The sequence below is a fragment of the Acanthopagrus latus genome, chromosome 6, assembly GCF_904848185.1.
Source record: "Acanthopagrus latus isolate v.2019 chromosome 6, fAcaLat1.1, whole genome shotgun sequence".
Classification (NCBI taxonomy): domain Eukaryota; kingdom Metazoa; phylum Chordata; class Actinopteri; order Spariformes; family Sparidae; genus Acanthopagrus; species Acanthopagrus latus.
In genome coordinates, this window is record NC_051044.1 from 18,756,274 (window position 1) to 18,775,210 (window position 18,937).

The window sequence follows — 18,937 nt, forward strand, 5'->3', positions numbered from 1 at the left end:
TGTACTTAAAGATAAATGGCAATTTAACACTTGACGTTATGATGGCTTGCTGTTTTATTTGATTAATATATGTCGTCACAGTGTGAGTTTTACTTCAGTCACACCCGAAACAGATGATATTAACTAAACTGTTTACTCAGAACCAACACTGGGTGCTGAGCTGAGGTTAAAGTGAAACTCTCACCAAAATGCAGCTTAGGCTTGTTTTGTGAGTGTATATGAGTCACACTTTCATGTAAAAGCATAATTATGAACAAAGAGGTGCTTTTAAGATTGACCGTATTTTCGTGTTCGGGAAAAATCTGCAAATGAAAGTTGTCCAAAAACCCTCTTTTTATTCAACTCTGTGTACACAAACAATGTTCTCAGTGCTTGTGTTCATGTGTAGAGACCCTGGTGATACTGCGAGCAAAGTTTCATGTTGTGTCGAGCCTTCTTAGTGATTTAAAAAGAGATTTCGATGCTATCGCTAATTTTGCCCCAAACACTCCCAAAAACGAAAATATGGTAAATTCTGAAAGTGCATCTTTCATCGTAATTATGCTTTTACAAGAAGATTTGAGTCATATACATTGACAAAAAAAGCCTAGGTTGCATTTTGGCGAGAGTTTCACTTTAAGAGACACAAATAGAGTATCTAGTGAATATTTTTAATGAGGATGGCTGGTTTAATGCCTGCTGCCTGTGCTAGGAGAATGGTTTCAGTTTTGATAAAAATGCAAGAAATTTCGTGAGTCGATGAAAATGACCCTTCTATTCTAGATAAAGAGGGTTTTGCTGTGAAATACTTCGATCAGCAGGGTTAGATTCATTGTGGATGAAAGGACAAAAGTTTCGGACATCTGTCACACGCCAGTGCATGCCCTCTGCCCTCCAGACAATAAAGTCAGGGTAGGGGGTGGTGTCCAGTGGAAGAGGGTCAGGATCTTCTCCACTCTTCCTGTCCTTTTATTCTATGCTCTCTTGAGCTTATTATGGGTTACATAACACAAATGACCCCTGTGAGTTTGAATAAAACTTCCTTTTTTTTTCTTTTTAAAAAAATCTTTATATTTTAAATTGATCAAAAATTAATTTCTTGTGAGTTTACCCACTGTAAACCTTAATTTTACTGGTCAATAATTTCTTTATTATATATAGTGCTTTGTTATATGGTACACATTATCATAAGATAAAATAGGGTCTGATGTCTTGTGACTGGTAGTTAAATTAGTTCAAAAACAATTGGTGCTCCATTTAAACCCCATTTAAATGAAATTATTTATTTATAATAGGAAAATGTACTCCTTTGATATCCAAAATTATATGCTTGCCTTTAGACAAACTGCACACATGTATGAATTAAATACTAATTAGTTTAAATAATAGGAAGTATACCATCTAGATATTATTAAAATTAGATTAAGTCCACCTGGAAACAAAAGAATAATGCCTTTAATGTAAGAAAATGTGGGGTATATTGTTTTTTGAATACTCCTTTAAAAGAGAGAAGAAGTGTAATTGTTCTGGGTGGACGTTCACTTGATTAGTGTTGCTCAATCCACAAACACTTCTGACAAAAAGACAAAGTCAAGTTTGGTTCGATATCTTCATTTCCATGACACAACAGCTTTTAGTGAGGTAGACTATAACAGGTCAAGAATTAGAAACATTGCTTGTGAAATGACATGAAATAAATATCTCCATGTACAATGTCTTCAAAATGAGGTAGAACTGGTTACAGAGAATGTACAAGATACAACAAAAGTACAACTGAATCACAGAGATATCACTGAAATGCCATTTCCCATCAGTTGGACAAATTCAACTCCACTTGTGTCAGTGGAGCAGCAAAATGCTGTTGTGTGTTTGTTGCAGTGTGGAGTTCATATAGAGCACATTCTTTTTCTGTGGCATTGAAGAGCATTTAATTGTTGAAGCTAAGCGCTTAAATACTTTTAAAATCTGAGGGTAAGTATACATTATTTGCTCAACACCTTTTCAATAATTTGTATTTTTTATTCACCACACTTCAAAGCCTCTAAAGTCTTTATGTGTTAAGGGTGTTTTTCCTGACACTCAACCACATTTTGAGTACATATAATTTTATGAATGTGCTTTTATTTCAAAAAGAGGCATTAAAATACTTCTTTATCACATTGAATTTCAGACTAATTCTGAAGCCTAAATGTTACTATTAAAGGGGATCTGCTCTCTGGGCATGCTTGTAGGCTAGGGTTCAGTTTTGTTACAGCCACCAAAGGGCTTCACTTTAAAGAAAAAAAAGAAAAAAATTGTATGGCACAACTTATGACGGGATTTGTGAAAATAAGGTTGAAAATATGTTCCGACAGTGCACATACTTTGTTAATATTCAACTTTTTCCTTCTTCATGATGTCAATTTATGTTTGAGCTAAAATAAAGCTGATTTGACCCGTGACACTGTGTCAAGCTGTTTTAAAATACCCATATGAAAAATGGAAATTGGACATATTAAGACATTTAATGAGCATACCTATTATAGAGCATGTACTGTAGTATGAGTATGTCTTGATATGTCCAAAGCTGTTTATCAGGAGTGCTTTGTTTTGACAGTTTGTCCACAAAACCGTTTCCCCACTAACTACACTAACACTTAACATGTCATTCATTTCTCCACCAAAACCTATAAGAGAATTACTTCTATACATGAGGAAAATATGTTTCATATATCTAAAAACATCATCGATGTACATTATGGCATGTATTGTCCTTTTAAAAAAAATATCTGAATTACATTCAACATTTCAGGCCTTGGTACAAAAAAACCTTGAGTTTAATTTCCCAGAGCTAAGAAGCAGTGTGGATGTGTGTGTCTGCATTTGTCTGTGTGTGTGTGTGTGTGTGTGTGTGTGTGTGTGTGTGTGTGTGTGTGTGCGCGCGTGCGTGCGTGTGTGTGTTGTCTATACTGTTAGTTTCAAGGCCTTGTAAGTTCCTTGTTTCCCTGAAGTGTTCAGAGTGTGTTTTGCTCTTAATAAAAGCCATGGCTCCGTTTTCATCATGCTCCATAAAGCTCCCTACAAACACCCTAAGGTAATAACATACATTCTTAGTTTATCATTTTGAGGTAACAATATTCTTCCTGAGTAATCAATAACACGACTATAAATCATCCTTTTGAGACGCAAAAGTAAAGAGAATGCATATTAAAGAAAAAGTAAATCCTGGCAGACAAGAAGGTAAATCTTCATAAAGAATGTAATGTTGAGGCACTCACATAGAGGCCTCCAGTATACCCTCCACTGCATCCTGCATGCCTCTTAGTTTGGGCTGTGCATCCAACAGAAGTATCAAACAGTCTCAAAAAACTGTTTGCTCTGAGTGAATTTTAGCAGAATGCAGACTTAAACATATTTGTTTGCTTGATATGATCATTGTTTCTTGAAATATGTTGAGTATTGAGGACAAGGCATAAGCTGGATCAGGTATTACATTATTCATAGATTCTTCAGAAAATATACCAGTCACTTTACTGATCAGCAGAAATCTGCAAGTAAACAACACGCTTCGAAGATGATCTGCATATACTGTCAAATACATTTTTTTTAAATGAACATAAAATCTTAGATTATTTCCCCACTCTTTCTTTACGTCAAAACAATATAAAGGGCGGCTTCATGTATGGAATTAACTGATAAGCAGCTTGGTATGTGTAAACTGGACAGTTCTTCAGCAATGAAAAAAGTTGAAAATAAGAAGTGGGACACCACAACAGAGTAAGATAAAGAGCATGAAAAAAAGCTAAGGAAACTGAAAGTAAATTGAAAATGAGTAAAGGTTGGGGGAAAGCGTGCTATGAACATTCATTTCTCAAGCCAAGTGACCACATGTCTTGGAGTCAGCCTGTAAAGTAGCAGTGATTGTGCTGAAGTAGTATGGCAGTCTCACCATTTCCGTTATTGCTCTCCTTACTTTTTGGTCAATAATGATTTTTGTGGTGCGGTAGAAAGTATTGCAGTCAAAGGCCTTCAGCATACATAATGGCCACAAATAATGACACCAACTTCTTAAACACCAATGCTGCAGTACTGCTGCCACAGTAGCAGGAAGGAAATAAATAGGATCCTGAGAGAAACAGACACTCATACATTTAGACTGTCTATGTAAAAAATGCCTTAACCTCATCCCTAAGACTTACCTCAACCTTACAGAGCAAAATGCCCCTGTGAATCTTTGGAAATACACGAGTAAAGAAAATGTAAAAGATGCACAAGGAATACCAGACTTGTGCCCTCTTGTGTTCTCTAGTTGAATGAAACCTTTCATTGACAAATCCAAGTTTAACCCACTAATCTGTTTGGATTAGGAACCCTTGTCAGTTTCAGATGGTATAAGAATTTTCTCAAATGCCATTCAGGGCTGTCAACGCCCTCCAGTTGGGTCTTCAGATCGTGTGTGCGACGCAGGTATCTTCATAGACATTCTCTGTTGCTGAGGAAAGTTGTGCTCCACACTCTCTCCTGCTAGGCCTGATGGTGGGCTGTAGTCCCTTGCCCCACCATAAGTGGGTGACATCAGGGGCTTTCCAGGTTTGAAGGCCTGTGGGTCTGAGGCTGGGCTGCTCATGTCATAGCCATTGCCATGCCCGTTGCCGTGACCTTTGCCATGACTGTTTCCATGGCCGTTGCTGTACTTTCTGTAGCGTGATCCTTCCCCTTCTGCTCCCTCCTGTCCTTCCTCTGCCATCTCAAAGGCCTTGCGTTTCAGTGGTGCCCCTACCTCAGAATTCCCCCCAATGCTGTGAGATGGGTAGCTGTAACTGCCACCCACCAAGGTGGGCCTTGGCGCCAGAGGAGTGGGGGCACTAATCCCAGAGGGCAGATAGGAGGCACTAGGGTGGCTGTATCCTGAGGACAGGCTGGTCTGGGGGTAGCACCCTGGAGGATAGTTGTAGACAGGAGTGCTGGCGCTGTAGCTGGGCACTAGAGTAGGTGCGGCCTGCAAAGAGTGTAGAGGGGTTGGAGGAAGTGCTGCACCGGGCTGTGGGCAGTATCCTGAAGACAGGTAGGTGCTGTTGTAGGTAGGAGGATATTCCTGAGATGAAGGGGCACTACAGGGACCTGCACCACTGTAGACTGGCTCAGAGGTCAAATTACTGCTCACTACTGTCACACTTCCTGTGGCTGGGATGCCCACAGACGCTGAGCCCAACTTGGCACCGGTTAGTGCCTCCAGTCCAGGGTAACACTCCATGCCCTGACCCAGAGGCCAGGGCTCAGATTCAGTTTTCAGGAAAGTTCCAGGCTCTGAGTAGGCTCCTGTAGGAGGGCGATCATAGGGCAGCTCCAAGCCTGAGTACTTCTCAGCGTAGCGCTTGAGCAGAGAAGAAGCAGTAAGGGCTGATATGTCATCACTGGCCCAAGGGTAACCTGCAGGGGCAAAGCTGCGTCTGCCAGCTGCAGAGTAGGGGTCATGTTTGTTGGCAGAAGGCGGTGAAGTAGTCGAGGTGACATCTAGGTGCTGCTCAGGCCACTGAGATAAGGGGGCGGCGTGCTCCGGAGACCAGTGCATCTTCAACAGACCTGACAAACAAGACCATATCACAATTAGTCCATTCAATCAGAAAATGATAGAGCAAACATTGTAAATAATGAGTATACACTGTATTTGACAGCATTTGGTCAGGACCAGATAAAGGGTGGATACCACATTTAGAGTATTTTTTACCCACTCTGTTTTCCAGTACTAACAAGCAAGTTAACAGTCTTGCCTCATTGATATCTGCCTTGGCTGATCTTTTCCAAAATCATGTCGATGCTTAGCTCATGCTCTTCTACACAGTCTCATCCAGGCAGGGGACAACTGTTCTAATCTGTATGTGAAGCCGGCAACATAGCCCCCAGCCTGGTCTCCCTGGCGATAAGCCTCTATCAGCCTGTGCACTGCCCTGCGCTTTTGCCTCCCTCACATTGGGGCCATTGTTGTCTCTCTGTGACTCTCTTAGTCCACAAAGCCACCCCCACTGAGCGTGTGATCTAATTCGGCCCAAATCTCAGGGGTCTGCTGGGCAGGGGGAATAGAGGGGGGAGGAAGGGGGGTTAGTGTTTGGAGGAGTATCAGAGTAGTTTTTCATCATACTACACAGAGACACTGAGCCAGTGAACACTATTACAACTGAACTGATTGATTGAGCAGTCCAAAAAATCAGGTTTTCACGTGCCATGTGTGATTATACATGCACATTTACACAAACCAAGTAATCCGCTGGTTTAGTGGTTGTGAGCTTTTGCTTGGCTTTTGCAGGCCTTGTCTTTTTGAGTAGGCATTAGGCTGACATTCCAGGCATTGCAGAGTATTATTAAACTGTCCTGACCCCAGGCCTGGGCCAGAGGGGCTTCCCTAAAACAGCAGTGGACAGAGAAAGAAACCACTGCCTTGATTTAACCAACATTGGTTGACAAATAATTTAGGTCTTCGATAAATTTGCATCACCATCTTTCTGTATGTGGGGATAGTTTTGTCTTTCCTTTGGAACTTTTCTGATCTATGGCCTTTTACCTGGTCTGGACCTGACTTAGATAATGTTTTTTTTGAAGCATTAGTTCTAGTAAAAGAATGCTCTCCTCAGAGAGCACTGGACAGGCTGTCAGCTTAATGTGAAGGAGTTTGAGCCCATAAGATTTCTTCCTTGGACATATTTTGATTCTTCTTAGTTTAAATGTTGCATTTATTATATATATATATATATATATATATATATATATATATATATATATATATATATATATATATATATATATATGTATATGTATATGTATATATATATATATATATATATATATATATACATATATATATGTGTATATATATATATATATATATATATATATATATATATATATATATATATATATATATATATATATATATATATATACATATATATATATATATATATATGCCAGTAATTCCTTTGTTTAACGAATGTCATTTGACGAATAAAATGAGAAAAAAAGCTGTATAATCTTGAAGAGCTAAAGGTTATGTCTTCATTCTTGTTTTGTCCAATATACAGTCAGAAATCCAAGAAATTTGATTCACTATTATAAATAAAACAGACGAAAACAGCAAATTCTCAGACTGGAGAAGCTGGGAAATAAAATATTTGGTATATTCTCTTGAAAAATGACTTAAACAGTCAATGTTAAAAATAAATGCTGATTCATTTTCTGTTCCTCGACCAATCAAGTAACAACTAATCTTTCCAGTTTTATTCAACATGTTCTACATATTGGCCATGTTTGAGGGGTTTTTATCGAAAGCAGGAAATAATAGCAGCAGTGGCAGGTGTTGCGACTTATTCATTTACGCGCATACACTCCCTCACACGTCTGTCTACATGTGGATTACGCCAGGTTTTATCACATGTCCAAGAGGACCACCAGATGGGCCTCGAACGGGCCACATGTTGATCCCTAAATTAAATGATCCTTCAGCCCATTAATCCCACTCATCCAATCCAGGGATCGCAGTGCTCTTGACCAGCACAAGCTCCAGTCTGGATCAGAGAAATCCTTGTACACCTGGAAATTCTGACAGGTGGTTGTACCCATCCAGAGCACAAAACATTATTGACACATCGCAAAAAAAAGTTTGTATTCCCACCATGAATTTATCATAGCTAGGTTATCTCACCGAGGCAGGGACCCTCTACACATACTTAACAGGAGAGAGATGTTCCTGCACACTAATGTACAGGAAAACAAAGAAGACAAAATTACTTTATATCATGACCCAAGGGACTATTTAACCCTTACTGGAGTGTCTTGATTAATTGCGTTTCACAGTAAATCTACAGATCTTGACTGAACAGGCCTAAAATAAACAAAATGTTTGCAGGTAAGAAGTCATCATGACTGCTGTGTGTTGTTAACTGGGATGTAAAGTATACAATATGCTCCAAATGCTACTGATGTACAGGTGTGGATATTCCACTGACGGCATCACCTATAGCTGAATATGCACAGGCAATATAAACCCTCACAGCAACACTTTTCACATTAAAGCAGTTTTATTAAACAATGTTGGAGCACCTAATACAAATATAGAGAAACAAAAGAAATAAGGTTCTCACTGTGGGCTCCAAATAGTTAGCTGCCTTGACCTAAATTATATTTTAGTGTTACACAAATTAGTTTGGAATCCATGTTCCATGTTGAAGGTTTAAGTGTAGAGGGTGTTGTATTTTAAACAGATTCTAAATATTTTTCAGGTAAAATAGTCTTAAATCAAGACATGACATGAAACTGACTTGACTAGGCACTAAGGACTACTGAAACTCCAGCTGAATACATAATATTGCGAACATACTTCAATGACAGATGTACATAACATGAACCATGTTAACAACATTAATTAGACTATGAAGAATTAAAAACTTAAGTTGGTGGTGTCTTGCATGCAGACAGACAAATGCACCGAGGGGCTGTGCGATGACCAAAATCTCATATCCTGATATAGGAAATATCCTGATTATACTACATATCATGATATAGGACTGATAGAGGATATATTTCTCTCTGCTCACATCGAAACCATGTCCATGTGACAGAAATAGCCCCTCTTTAAGTGACTCCCCGCCCTTCTCCTACGCGTAATTCCCCCTTCCTGTGTCATGTTCACTCTCCTCCATGTTTGTTTGTGCTGTCTTTATACTAATTTCCTGCCTGTACCTGTGCTACGCAGAAGAACACAACTCATCATCTAAATGACAAAAAGATTGTCGTTTTGTTTTTTTAGTGGGCTGGTTATTTGAATATTACGTAAATGCAGGGCTATCAAGAAATTGCGTGGCTGAAAAGAGGGTACTTGCATCTTTATCAGGTCAGATTGTTTTCAGAGAAATAACCCATAGTGAATAATATGAGACGATAGGACATTTTTCTACTGCCACGCAATGTGTATTGTCTAATTGCAAAGCCCTCACATACAGTTTTGTCGGAGTAATACTCACTGGTCATGCTGATTGCTGGCATGAGTCAACCGTTTGCTGCTTTGCCATCAATCTACTCCTCTCACCCCGTCGCCATCAGATGGTCTATAATCTATCCAAGACATATTCAACCACAGTTGTCAACTGTGTCTGGAATCCCCACAGCAGTTCAGAGGAATGTGAAAACCGAGCGAAGGGAAGGATCTCTGTGAGATCAGGTGATTGACAAGCAAACTGGAGGGCCTGGACGGGTTAAAGACCAGACTGAGGAAACCAGACTAATGATGGATTAGAGCACACAGAGCTTATGGGAGTGTCAGTACTTGGTGACAATCTGATGGTCATGGACAAGAATTAAAGAAGCATCACCACTGGTGAGCTTACTCCTCATCCTTGTAGTAAGCTTGTGACTTGGTGAAGGCTATATTCCAAGATGATGACACAAAACATATGTTTTACTTAATATATGTATATATTTTAATATTAAAGGCAAAAGCGTCTTGTGAATTAACGCTGGTAACCACTCTATCGTGAACATTTTTTTTACCTAAAGCTATCTTATTAAAGAAAACAAATAGGCAGATGCAACTGCAGATACAGCACAAAACAGTAGATTTACCTAATAATATGTATAATAATAATAATAAATGCCAAAATGAGAAAGACTGCCTTGCTCTTGAACTCCACCTCTCAGTAAACACTGTTGCTCTCTTTATCAGCTGACCAACTGTATGCATGAAGTTATATTCACATTATATATACCTATAGCTAAAATGCTTTCAAATTTTCAGTATTTGTCCGCAGTGAAAATAGTCTTTGCTCAGATTTTACTGAGAGATTTTTATATAAAGATAAGATGTTATTTAAGATAAATTATACACTGCCATGTTTGCCTTTTTCTTCAAAAAATGTGAATTCCTGCAACAGATATAAACTTCTTACTGTTCCGGTGTGCTGTGGCATCCCACATTTGTGTTCAAGAGAGGATAACTTGGAGCAGGGTTTGAGGTATTAGGAGGGATGAGTGAGGGAGCCCCTCATTTTAATCTAGCACCTCATGTTGTCTTGGGGCTTGGAAACACCCCTCAAATCTTGGCCATGCTTGGCTTACCAAGAGACAAAGATGAGCACTAAGCCGGCTTGGTGCTATGACAGCTTTCCTTAATCATTGTGATTATCATACTGTCGAATGGCACCAGTGTTTCCTCTGTACTTCGACTTCTGGACACATCAAAGCTTACAGGGATGAGAAAACCACAGAAACAAGGACATGAAAGGAGGTCAAATCTTCAAAAGCAATCAGTTGCTATGCAGTTATGTACGTATGCTGTGCTCTCACTTATACTGTTTTGTGATCTTACGCCACTGTCATGTAGTGCAATGTACATTTAAAGTATTTACGTCCCATAACTTCCACCAAGGGGTCTCAAGCTTTCCTCGGGTCCTGCTCCACTCACTCCATTTCCTCACCATCCTCCTTTTAGTAGTATTTAGGATTTCGTAAATCCATGTTTGCTTACTCAGTGTGAGTTCATGTTCACTTAATTCAAGGGCACCCCAGGATTTGTCCCTGAATTTGTGTGCATCAGTTTTGTTGCTGGAAATCTCAGTTATTGTTGTATGCGTTTATTATCAGTTGAAACTCTTAAATGTCTCTTGTGGGGAAAAAAGGAATTATTTCTGGATTTTAAAAAAATCTCATACAAGTAGATACTTAGCCCTTGAATGTACATCAGAATACTGATGGTGTTTCTTTGTGTGTGTAAATGTTATTGGTTAGGGTTGGTTACTTAATAGATGAAAGGCCTAATATTTTAAATCAATGCACATGACTTTGACATCTGATCTTTAGCTGAGGTGAGGGGAAACTTCAGTGGAAGGATTTCCAAATTTTGGTCGACATTAGACCAAGGACCCCTAGTGAGAGAATTTGTCCTAAGGAATCCCATCTGAGTATTGTTTACGTTTGAAGATAAAAGGTCTTCGCAGTTTATCAGTGATCAAACTGGGATCAGAATAAATTGCAGTCATTCAAAGTGCTTGACCCTTAATGTTTCCTTATTGTTCCAACATCCAAACAATTGCATAAAAATCAAAATATTCTATTCCTCCTCTCGTTGGTCCCCCCTCAACTTACTGAAGGACCCCTGTTAGTCTTTGGACCCCAGTTTGAAAATCACTGCTTTAATGCTGATGTATAAATCAGTCTCAAGTGTCAAACCTCCTCTCTAGACCACCAGTGACCTATAACAACTCAGAAAACTGTGACTCCTGAGATGGGTCAAGCTTGATTAACAGACTTCAAATATAAGACACCTTTGCAATAAGGTTTACAGTTTGAGGTTGATGACAGTGCCAAATTATGGCCGCATCTTGTTTATTAGTGCCAAACATATTTTTTACCTACTTTTGCATTAATTCCTTCATTTCATAGGTGAGTAACAATGGTGGAGGGGAGAACCTTTGCACATGAGATGGCTTCGCTTGATTAGACATACTAATTTGTGTAGCACTATTGAGACGATTACATCAGAAGAGAAGAGGCCAGTGAAAGCTCTGAACATGTTGGGGCAAGAGGGGATCAAGCAGAACAAGGCAAGAAGGAAATACTTACATCCCAAGCCGACCAATCCTGCAGACTCTACATGTAGCTACATATATGTGGAGGTATCACTCACCTACAGTGTAGCCACCATGACATTCAACAAATGTAAATCCACATTGTGTGCATGTGCGTGTTCAATAGTAGTCCAACGATAGCAACTTAGTGTCCTTTAATCTGCATAAGCAAAATAAATGCCGTAAAATATGTGTGGGAAACACTGGGATTGAAGGATGCTTATAAACAACAACCTGATTCATCCACTAAAGACACAGGCCGAGCATAATCCCTCAAGCTCTCCATCGAGCCGTCAACAACCTCCACTAAAACCAGTTTCAGTGCTCTCTCATCACTGCTTCTTAACGATCATTGATCAGATGCAGAGCAAATGGAGAAATTCACCAAATGATTTCCTACATCAAGGAAATACAATAATGCAAGTCATAGATGTTTTCTCAGTGGAGGCTAGTTGACTCGTGGTCCACTGCATGGTCAGTGTGAGTAATTAGGGGTTGATTAGATGAAAGTACTTGTGGGGGAAGGGGGCTTGGCTGGAATGGGATTTGGGGGTTGTGGAGCATTAGAGGCGGCTGTTTGTCCAACTGGATGTGGAGTGGAAACAAAAATCACCCCTCTGGAGTTGAAAGGTCCGCGTTTAGTGCTTTTACTCCACTCACAATAAACAAAGACTTACATTTCCTGAGGATGGACAGACACTCAGAAGCGCTCTCTCTCTCACACACACACAAACAGGCTCAAGCACTCCTACTATATTGTGGCTTTGGCGCAGGTTCAGCAGGCCAACAAGCAGAGGAGCTCTTGGTCATCCATCGGATGAGTCAGGCTGCTGGAATGCCAGGAATCTAACCTGAGATCTATTTACAAAGCACATATCCTCTCCATACGCTAAACACGCACTGTCCACTCCCAGAATGAAGGAAGGGAGCAAGCAGACAGTGCATACTTACAGTGCTTTTAAATGACCCAACCAGCCATTCACACATTATCAGGTGATTTGTGTTAGTTAGAGCTAATTCACACCACTGCTTGTCCGATCAATACAGAGCATATCAGAGGAGAAGTGAGGTATGAATACACATGGAGCATGTCAGTGCACAATGGACTACACACACACATAGATATCTGAGTCTTCCCTGCTTGCAGAGTAAATGAGGGTTCGATTGTTATGTAAGCACTGACCATAGTCTAAAGCATGGAGCTGCTGAGGAGAAAACCCTCCCTCTCCCTTCTCTTTCCCCCTTCCCCCCTTTTTTCTCCAGGCCTGCACAGGCCACTAGGCCACACGGCCGTCAGCCAATCAACTATTGTGCCGTATCTGACTCTGAATCTCAAGTTTTACACATCTTTTATCTACAAATCATCACTTACTATGACAATTGAGGTCAAAATATGGATTTTATTGCTCAAACACACTCACTCAATCACACAGGTTTATCTCTAAGTCCTGCTGAGAAGCTGCTATAAATTATTTTAATCCTCATTTTCCCTTTACACTTATTTTTCTTTACTCTGATTTTGCCCCAAAGTCTTCCACCCACCTTCCGTCTGTGCTTTAGTAAAGACGGGACCGTGTGTCCGAGCCTGTGTGGTCAGTCCTCCCCCTCCCCCACTCCTTTAGCTCACACACACATGTGGCAGAGGCTGGCCTGGCCCCTCTTTGCTTATTGTGTTCACTCATATATCAGGCTGCAGCTGACCAGTCCCTCCTGACGTTCTCTCCATCTGCCCTTCACTTCACTCGCTCTCTGTCATTTAAAACAGCAGCAGTAGCAGCGGCACAGGTCTTCACCACACCTAATGAGGTTTGAAGGTGTGCTTCAATTTACTTAACAAGCTTTCATGATTGCCATGGAGCACTAATGTGTGTGTTTATTTGTCCCTCTATAGAGGCCTAATGAGAAGCTTGTGACACCAGGTTACTAACGATCTGGCTTTCATTCACAGAGTCGCTTCACCCTCGTAACTGGTGACTAAAAAGGGCTAAAACCATCATAATAACAAGGCTCATAATGAGGTGTGGGTCGTTGTATGTTTACTTGTTTGTGTTTGTGCACTTTGGCAAGAAATGTCTGTGAGATTTGATTTAAGCAGTTGTAGTTGGAAAAATACTACCAGCACAGGGTCGTTCATGTATTCAGTGGAAAGAAATCTACGAGACACTGTGAGTCTTTTCGAGGGAGGAATGTGACATTGGAACGTTACTAAAACTTCTGTCTGCTCAGAAGATTTCCATTTTCCTTTCCTTTTTTTCCACTGTGTAGATCATGAATACAAAAAAACCCCTAGAAATCCTTGTTGCATTATTCCAATCAGGTTAGCGTTGTAATCCTGTTAAAGCTTGGCCTAATCAATAGAACAGTCAATCAATATAAGCATATTCATCAGCCTGGATAGCAACCTCTCATGATTAGCACATATGCAACGCCCGGACCAAACTGTGATGTGTCACTGAGATTTATGTGATTTAATCTACTTTTACATTCTAAATGCAGAAAATATCTACTTGTGCAAAGGTGCGTGATCATTAAAGCCGCCCTATGAAGTTTTTAGGAAGAAATTTTAATCAGAAGATAAAGATCTTTATCAATTTTATATGCCTAAACAAACTAAATAAAGGACTGTCTTTGTATTCATGACTGAATAAACAAACCATAAAGGACAACACATTTATTTTTTACTGTTTTACTTTGTTTATATTTGGCAGACCATGCCACCTTCATAGCTTCAAACAGTGATCTGGGGACCTTATTTCCCTCTGAGAACAGGTTATTTATTCAGTTATAGAAAAAAAAGTCTGACTCATTAATAATAATGTAAATATAAAAATTCTGAATTGAATTTCTAAAACGACATAGTGCCCCTTTAAAGTGTTGTATGCACATTTTACACTGATTAATATGTTCAACTTTAAACAAAGATAAAGTAAGGTTGTACCCTGAATCTTAATTTTTCTCATTTTCTTTACCATACAAACGCTCTGAATAAAGTCTAGATGACCACCTTCATGTATAGACAGTGGTGCTTTAACACCCGCCTGTTAAAACAAATTGCTGCTGTACTATATTCACATGGAGGAGCTGAAAAAACAGCAACTGAACACTTTATGTGAAATTCCTCAATGTAGAGTCTGAAGACTCAGCTGTTAAAGCCATTAGCATATCTCCTTTCTCAAAATGACTCCCCCCCCCCCGCCCAAATACACCCACCCACCCCTCACCCCTCGCTTCCCTCTGCTGAGCCACAGGAGATGAGTCCTGGACAAAAGAGGAGCCATACAAAACAGGGTTGTACAGAAAAACAAAACAGTCGAGGTTGCATTGTTCAAGTACAGCATGCCAAACACACCCGTTATTTGACATGATCATGCGGCACGCACACATACTTACTGTATGGGGTGACTGGACTGAGCATTCTGCAGCCCTGGCCCCAGAGGAAGAAGAGAGGACCGGGTCCACTGGGTGCTAGTGAGGGCCCAGCTGCATGCTGTGGGGCCCCCTTGGGCTAATGCTTCTCCTGCTGTTGGTGCTGCTGGCTCTGCTAGTGGCTGGCCTCCTGCACCCCTCCATGGTTCATTTCACAGTTCGACACCACTCCGACACGCTGCCACCTGAAGAGCAAACACATGCCAGTGTCAGAGTCTAACCACACAGAGGATATAACTAAGTTGTCTAATTCTATGTTACGTAATCACTAAAACTCAGACTCTTAAGATATTTTTGAGAAACTGGTAAATGTGTATTATACAAATATTTTTAAAAGTTGTTTATTTGCTTACATGCATTATATGTTAATTCAGTATCTCTGTAAAAACGACTATTGTGAAATAGCTTGTTGGGCAATAGCTTGCAGATAGTGAGTTTCCATTGCTCTAGCTTTCCTCTGTTTATGTGCCCACACACATGCACGTGTTCGAGCGAGCGATCAAGAAGCAGTTTGAACGCTAAATGCCCTGAGAGGGGGCTTTTACCCTCTGACCACAAAACCACACGGCCAGGCGAAGACAAGTTTCTGATTCTTTGAAGCCCCCCATGTTTCAACACAAACGCCATTGACCATCCCAGCAAAAAGAACTTTGTACTCTGCAGAATGAGTAAGATATCCTGTCTAACATGGAATAAGTGAGAGAGAAAAAAAAAGACTGCAAAAAAGCTGAGCGCACAAGAGATAAAACAGACAACCTGTGTGACGTGAGGAGGACGTGTAAATGAGAATCCCACATACATATATGAAGAAAGGAACCTCTAGCATGTGCAGTGGAGTAAGCAGCAGAGTGACCAATTAAAAGAGCTCACATCACACATGAAGAGAGAACAGAGCGTTGGAAATGACAGGAATGTGCAAGAAGCAGCAGAAACATTGTCATTACTCCTGAAAGAATTTTTTTTTTTTCAACAAGTGCATAAAAGCTCCACTGACCTGATCATGCCTGGAATCTGCTTGCCTGGTGCTTCAGTTTGGAGAGTAATCCACTATTCCAGAGGAAAAAGTACAACAGTGGAGCCGACGCAAATGTGTATGTGTGACTGTGTGTGTATGTATGTGTGTGTGTGAGAGACTCTCTTCTGGGACCCTATCCTTCTCTCCTACACTCCCTCGCTTGCCCTCCAGCTCCCTTCACCCTCCTCTCTCTCTCTCTCTCTCTCTCTCTCTCCCCTAGTGACAACAGAGCAGCACACACACACACATCCCTTCCCCCAACCATACCACCCCTCCCCCTCCTTCTCCCTCTCTTTTGTTAAAACTATTTCAGCAGGAAGGGAGAGAGAGGGAAAAAGTGACCAATCATGCCGTGTCAGAGGAGAGCCTGTTTCCCCCTGCTGTGTGTGTGTGTGTGTGTGTGTGTGTGTGCGTGCATGAGTTTCTGCATGTGTGCATTTGTTTATGATCATGTTTGTTAATATTGTTATTATTATTATGACCCTTCAGTGATGTGATGAATGAGCTTGTTGGATACACACTAGTGAAAAATGGTGAATTTCCTCCTTCACTGATCACATGAGAAGTTCAGTTATTGTCAATGACTTCTATTGATCTGGTACATTGATCTTAGTATTGTTGGGAGGGTGGAGTTGAACCAACCATGTCAATATTACCTAATTCCTGCGACACCCCATCCCCCCCTACACATACACACACTGGCCTGCACACATGCATGGGCAGCAGCAAAATGACCTCCACATTGGCCTCAAACCCTTGACTAAGAAGTGGGTTAATTTCTTCACCTGTAATTTAACTGTATCTGATTTTCTAACATAAACCCTCTTGATTGATATCATTTTCCTACCAGGGGCTCATTGAGCTTGTCCCCTCTACACCCTATTTTGTGTTCACCGCTCATACATAGAAACACAGCTGTGGTTCTGCATTTAGAGTTATGGAGTAGGAGGGACAAGCTGGTCCACTCCTCATGTTACTCTGCTGTAAACACTCAAGGCCCTGCAGGGCACACTCCTCCTGCTTTCACTGCTCTGGACTGCACAGGCCCTGTCCCCAACACACACACACACACACACACACACACACACACACACACACACACACACACACACAGGCACATGTTTGACATATGTGAGCCATGTTTCAGGAGGAGGTTGTTCACAGCACAAACTGTAACTGTTCCTTTATAATTTCATCTTATTGGCCTACAATCATGTGAATCCGAAGCACAGTTTAATAAAAATCAACACTATAATACCAGGTTGTTGTAGTCCTTTTGATTTGAGTGAGTAGAACAAGCTCTTATTATTTGAGGTATACTTTGAGTTCAGTTGTTGCCAATCACGGCAGCGGAGGCTCATTACAAGACCTTTCATCAGGTGACTCAGAGGAGTAATGGCTACTGCAGCGCTCAGCTCTTTCTCCCTCACCTGCTTTGCTGACAAACACTGAAAAAAAAAAAAAGCCACGCTGTTATTTTGCAAGCGTGGAAAACAATGCATCTAAACAATCCCAAATGTGCCACAGCGGCTGTTCTTTTCATCGTAGTTAAGGTAGGCGGTTTGATACATTCTCGCCCCCCAGATGTGGTCTCTTGTTACGTCAGGAACACCTCCCGTGCAGGCGTGCGGCTCTAAGCAGGTCACTGGGACAAGCCGAGGGACAAAGGGCAGAGCATGTGCTAATGACGGTCAGGCAGAAAGGTGCGGCTGATGGCAGGTCAGAGAACAAGTTTACTGAGGAGGGGAGAAATTCCCTTTTCAGATCAGATACTGGAGTGGACACATAACACAAATGCACACAGGAAGACACATCACGGCTATACTGGAAATTGGACATGGTAACTCTAACCCTGGGTCCCTTTGGCCCTCTGGGTGGGATAGGTCACATGATAGCACCCCAGAGAATCTCAGCTGTTTGCCACTCTAATTCTGTCTCAAGCAGCTGAGCACTGGCCTGCTGCTCCACTGAACTGTCCCACTAATGATAATTGTGTGTATGTGTGTGTGTGTGTGTGTGTGTGTGTGTGTGCAGGAAGAGGGAATACGGTCAGTGATGAAAATAAGTCTGTTTGTTCAAAAACAGTTAATTAGCTATCACCCCACATGCACAACCACTTGTACAGAAAATGATAGGGGTGAATAATGAGAGAGAGAGAGAGAGAGAGAGCAAAACAGGAACAGGAAATCTTTGGAAAGAGGACAGGAAATGTGTGTATTGTCTCCCACAGGCAATCTCAGTGTCAGCACAGTACTAGGCTTGTGTTAAATGGAGAAGTCTGGTGATATTTTATGTTTTTCTTGCTGTCAACGAATCCTATCAAAAGACCAAAACTATCATTGAATCAATCCAACAAACAACAACTGCCTGTGTAGCCAAAGCCTGATAAAGTGTGCTTCATTCATTGTCGACCATAAACTACTAAAAACAAATCATCGAGACATGTTGACATGTTCTTGTATTGGGACAAACATGGGCACTGTCCTGCCAGAGAAAGAGCACTAAGTGTCACAGACAGATGCACTATTTACTCATGCTTTTGTAACATTTACAACATATAATGTTTGAAGGAAATTACTGAACCTTATTTTGAAGATGAAACTAAATGTGCATGATGGCTTGAAAGATATAATATACAGCCATCAAGGCCCAACAGTCCCCTTGAATTCAATCAAGCCTCATCATCAAGCTCATCAGATCTAGAATCCACACAATGTTATTAAAGAAACCCGATATTAAAGAAAGTGAGAAGGTATAATTCGCCTCTTTCTAAATTCACACCAAAATGGATAGGGGTCTGTTCCTGACCCACCCTTCATCCAAGTGTCATGGACATTACTTCTGTAGTTTCCAAGTTATCCTGCTGACAAACCAAACAAGAAACAAGCAGACACAGGTGAGGGCAATTAAAAGGGGCTTGGGGCTG

The 18,937-nt window shown here is 40.8% G+C and overlaps 1 protein-coding gene across 3 annotated transcripts; it reads right to left on the reverse strand.

Annotated features, from left to right (window-relative positions):
- Positions 1-648: 648 nt before the first annotated feature.
- Positions 649-16,128, reverse strand: si:dkey-195m11.8 (fidgetin). Of its 3 annotated transcripts, none has more exons than XM_037100823.1 (3): positions 10,063-14,224; positions 8,973-9,063; positions 649-5,541 (listed from the first exon to the last, which is right to left on the reverse strand). In XM_037100823.1, exons 2-3 carry the CDS (start codon positions 8,992-8,994, stop codon positions 4,382-4,384), a joined length of 1,182 nt encoding a protein of 393 aa, XP_036956718.1. In that variant the 5' UTR covers positions 8,995-9,063; positions 10,063-14,224; the 3' UTR covers positions 649-4,381. The 3 variants fall into 3 exon arrangements, with proteins under 3 accessions (XP_036956718.1, XP_036956717.1, XP_036956716.1); XM_037100822.1 differs by having other exon boundaries at positions 9,894-14,224; XM_037100821.1 differs by lacking the exons at positions 8,973-9,063; positions 10,063-14,224 and adding exons at positions 14,961-15,181; positions 15,991-16,128 and having other exon boundaries at positions 1,421-5,541.
- Positions 16,129-18,937: the final 2,809 nt, after the last annotated feature.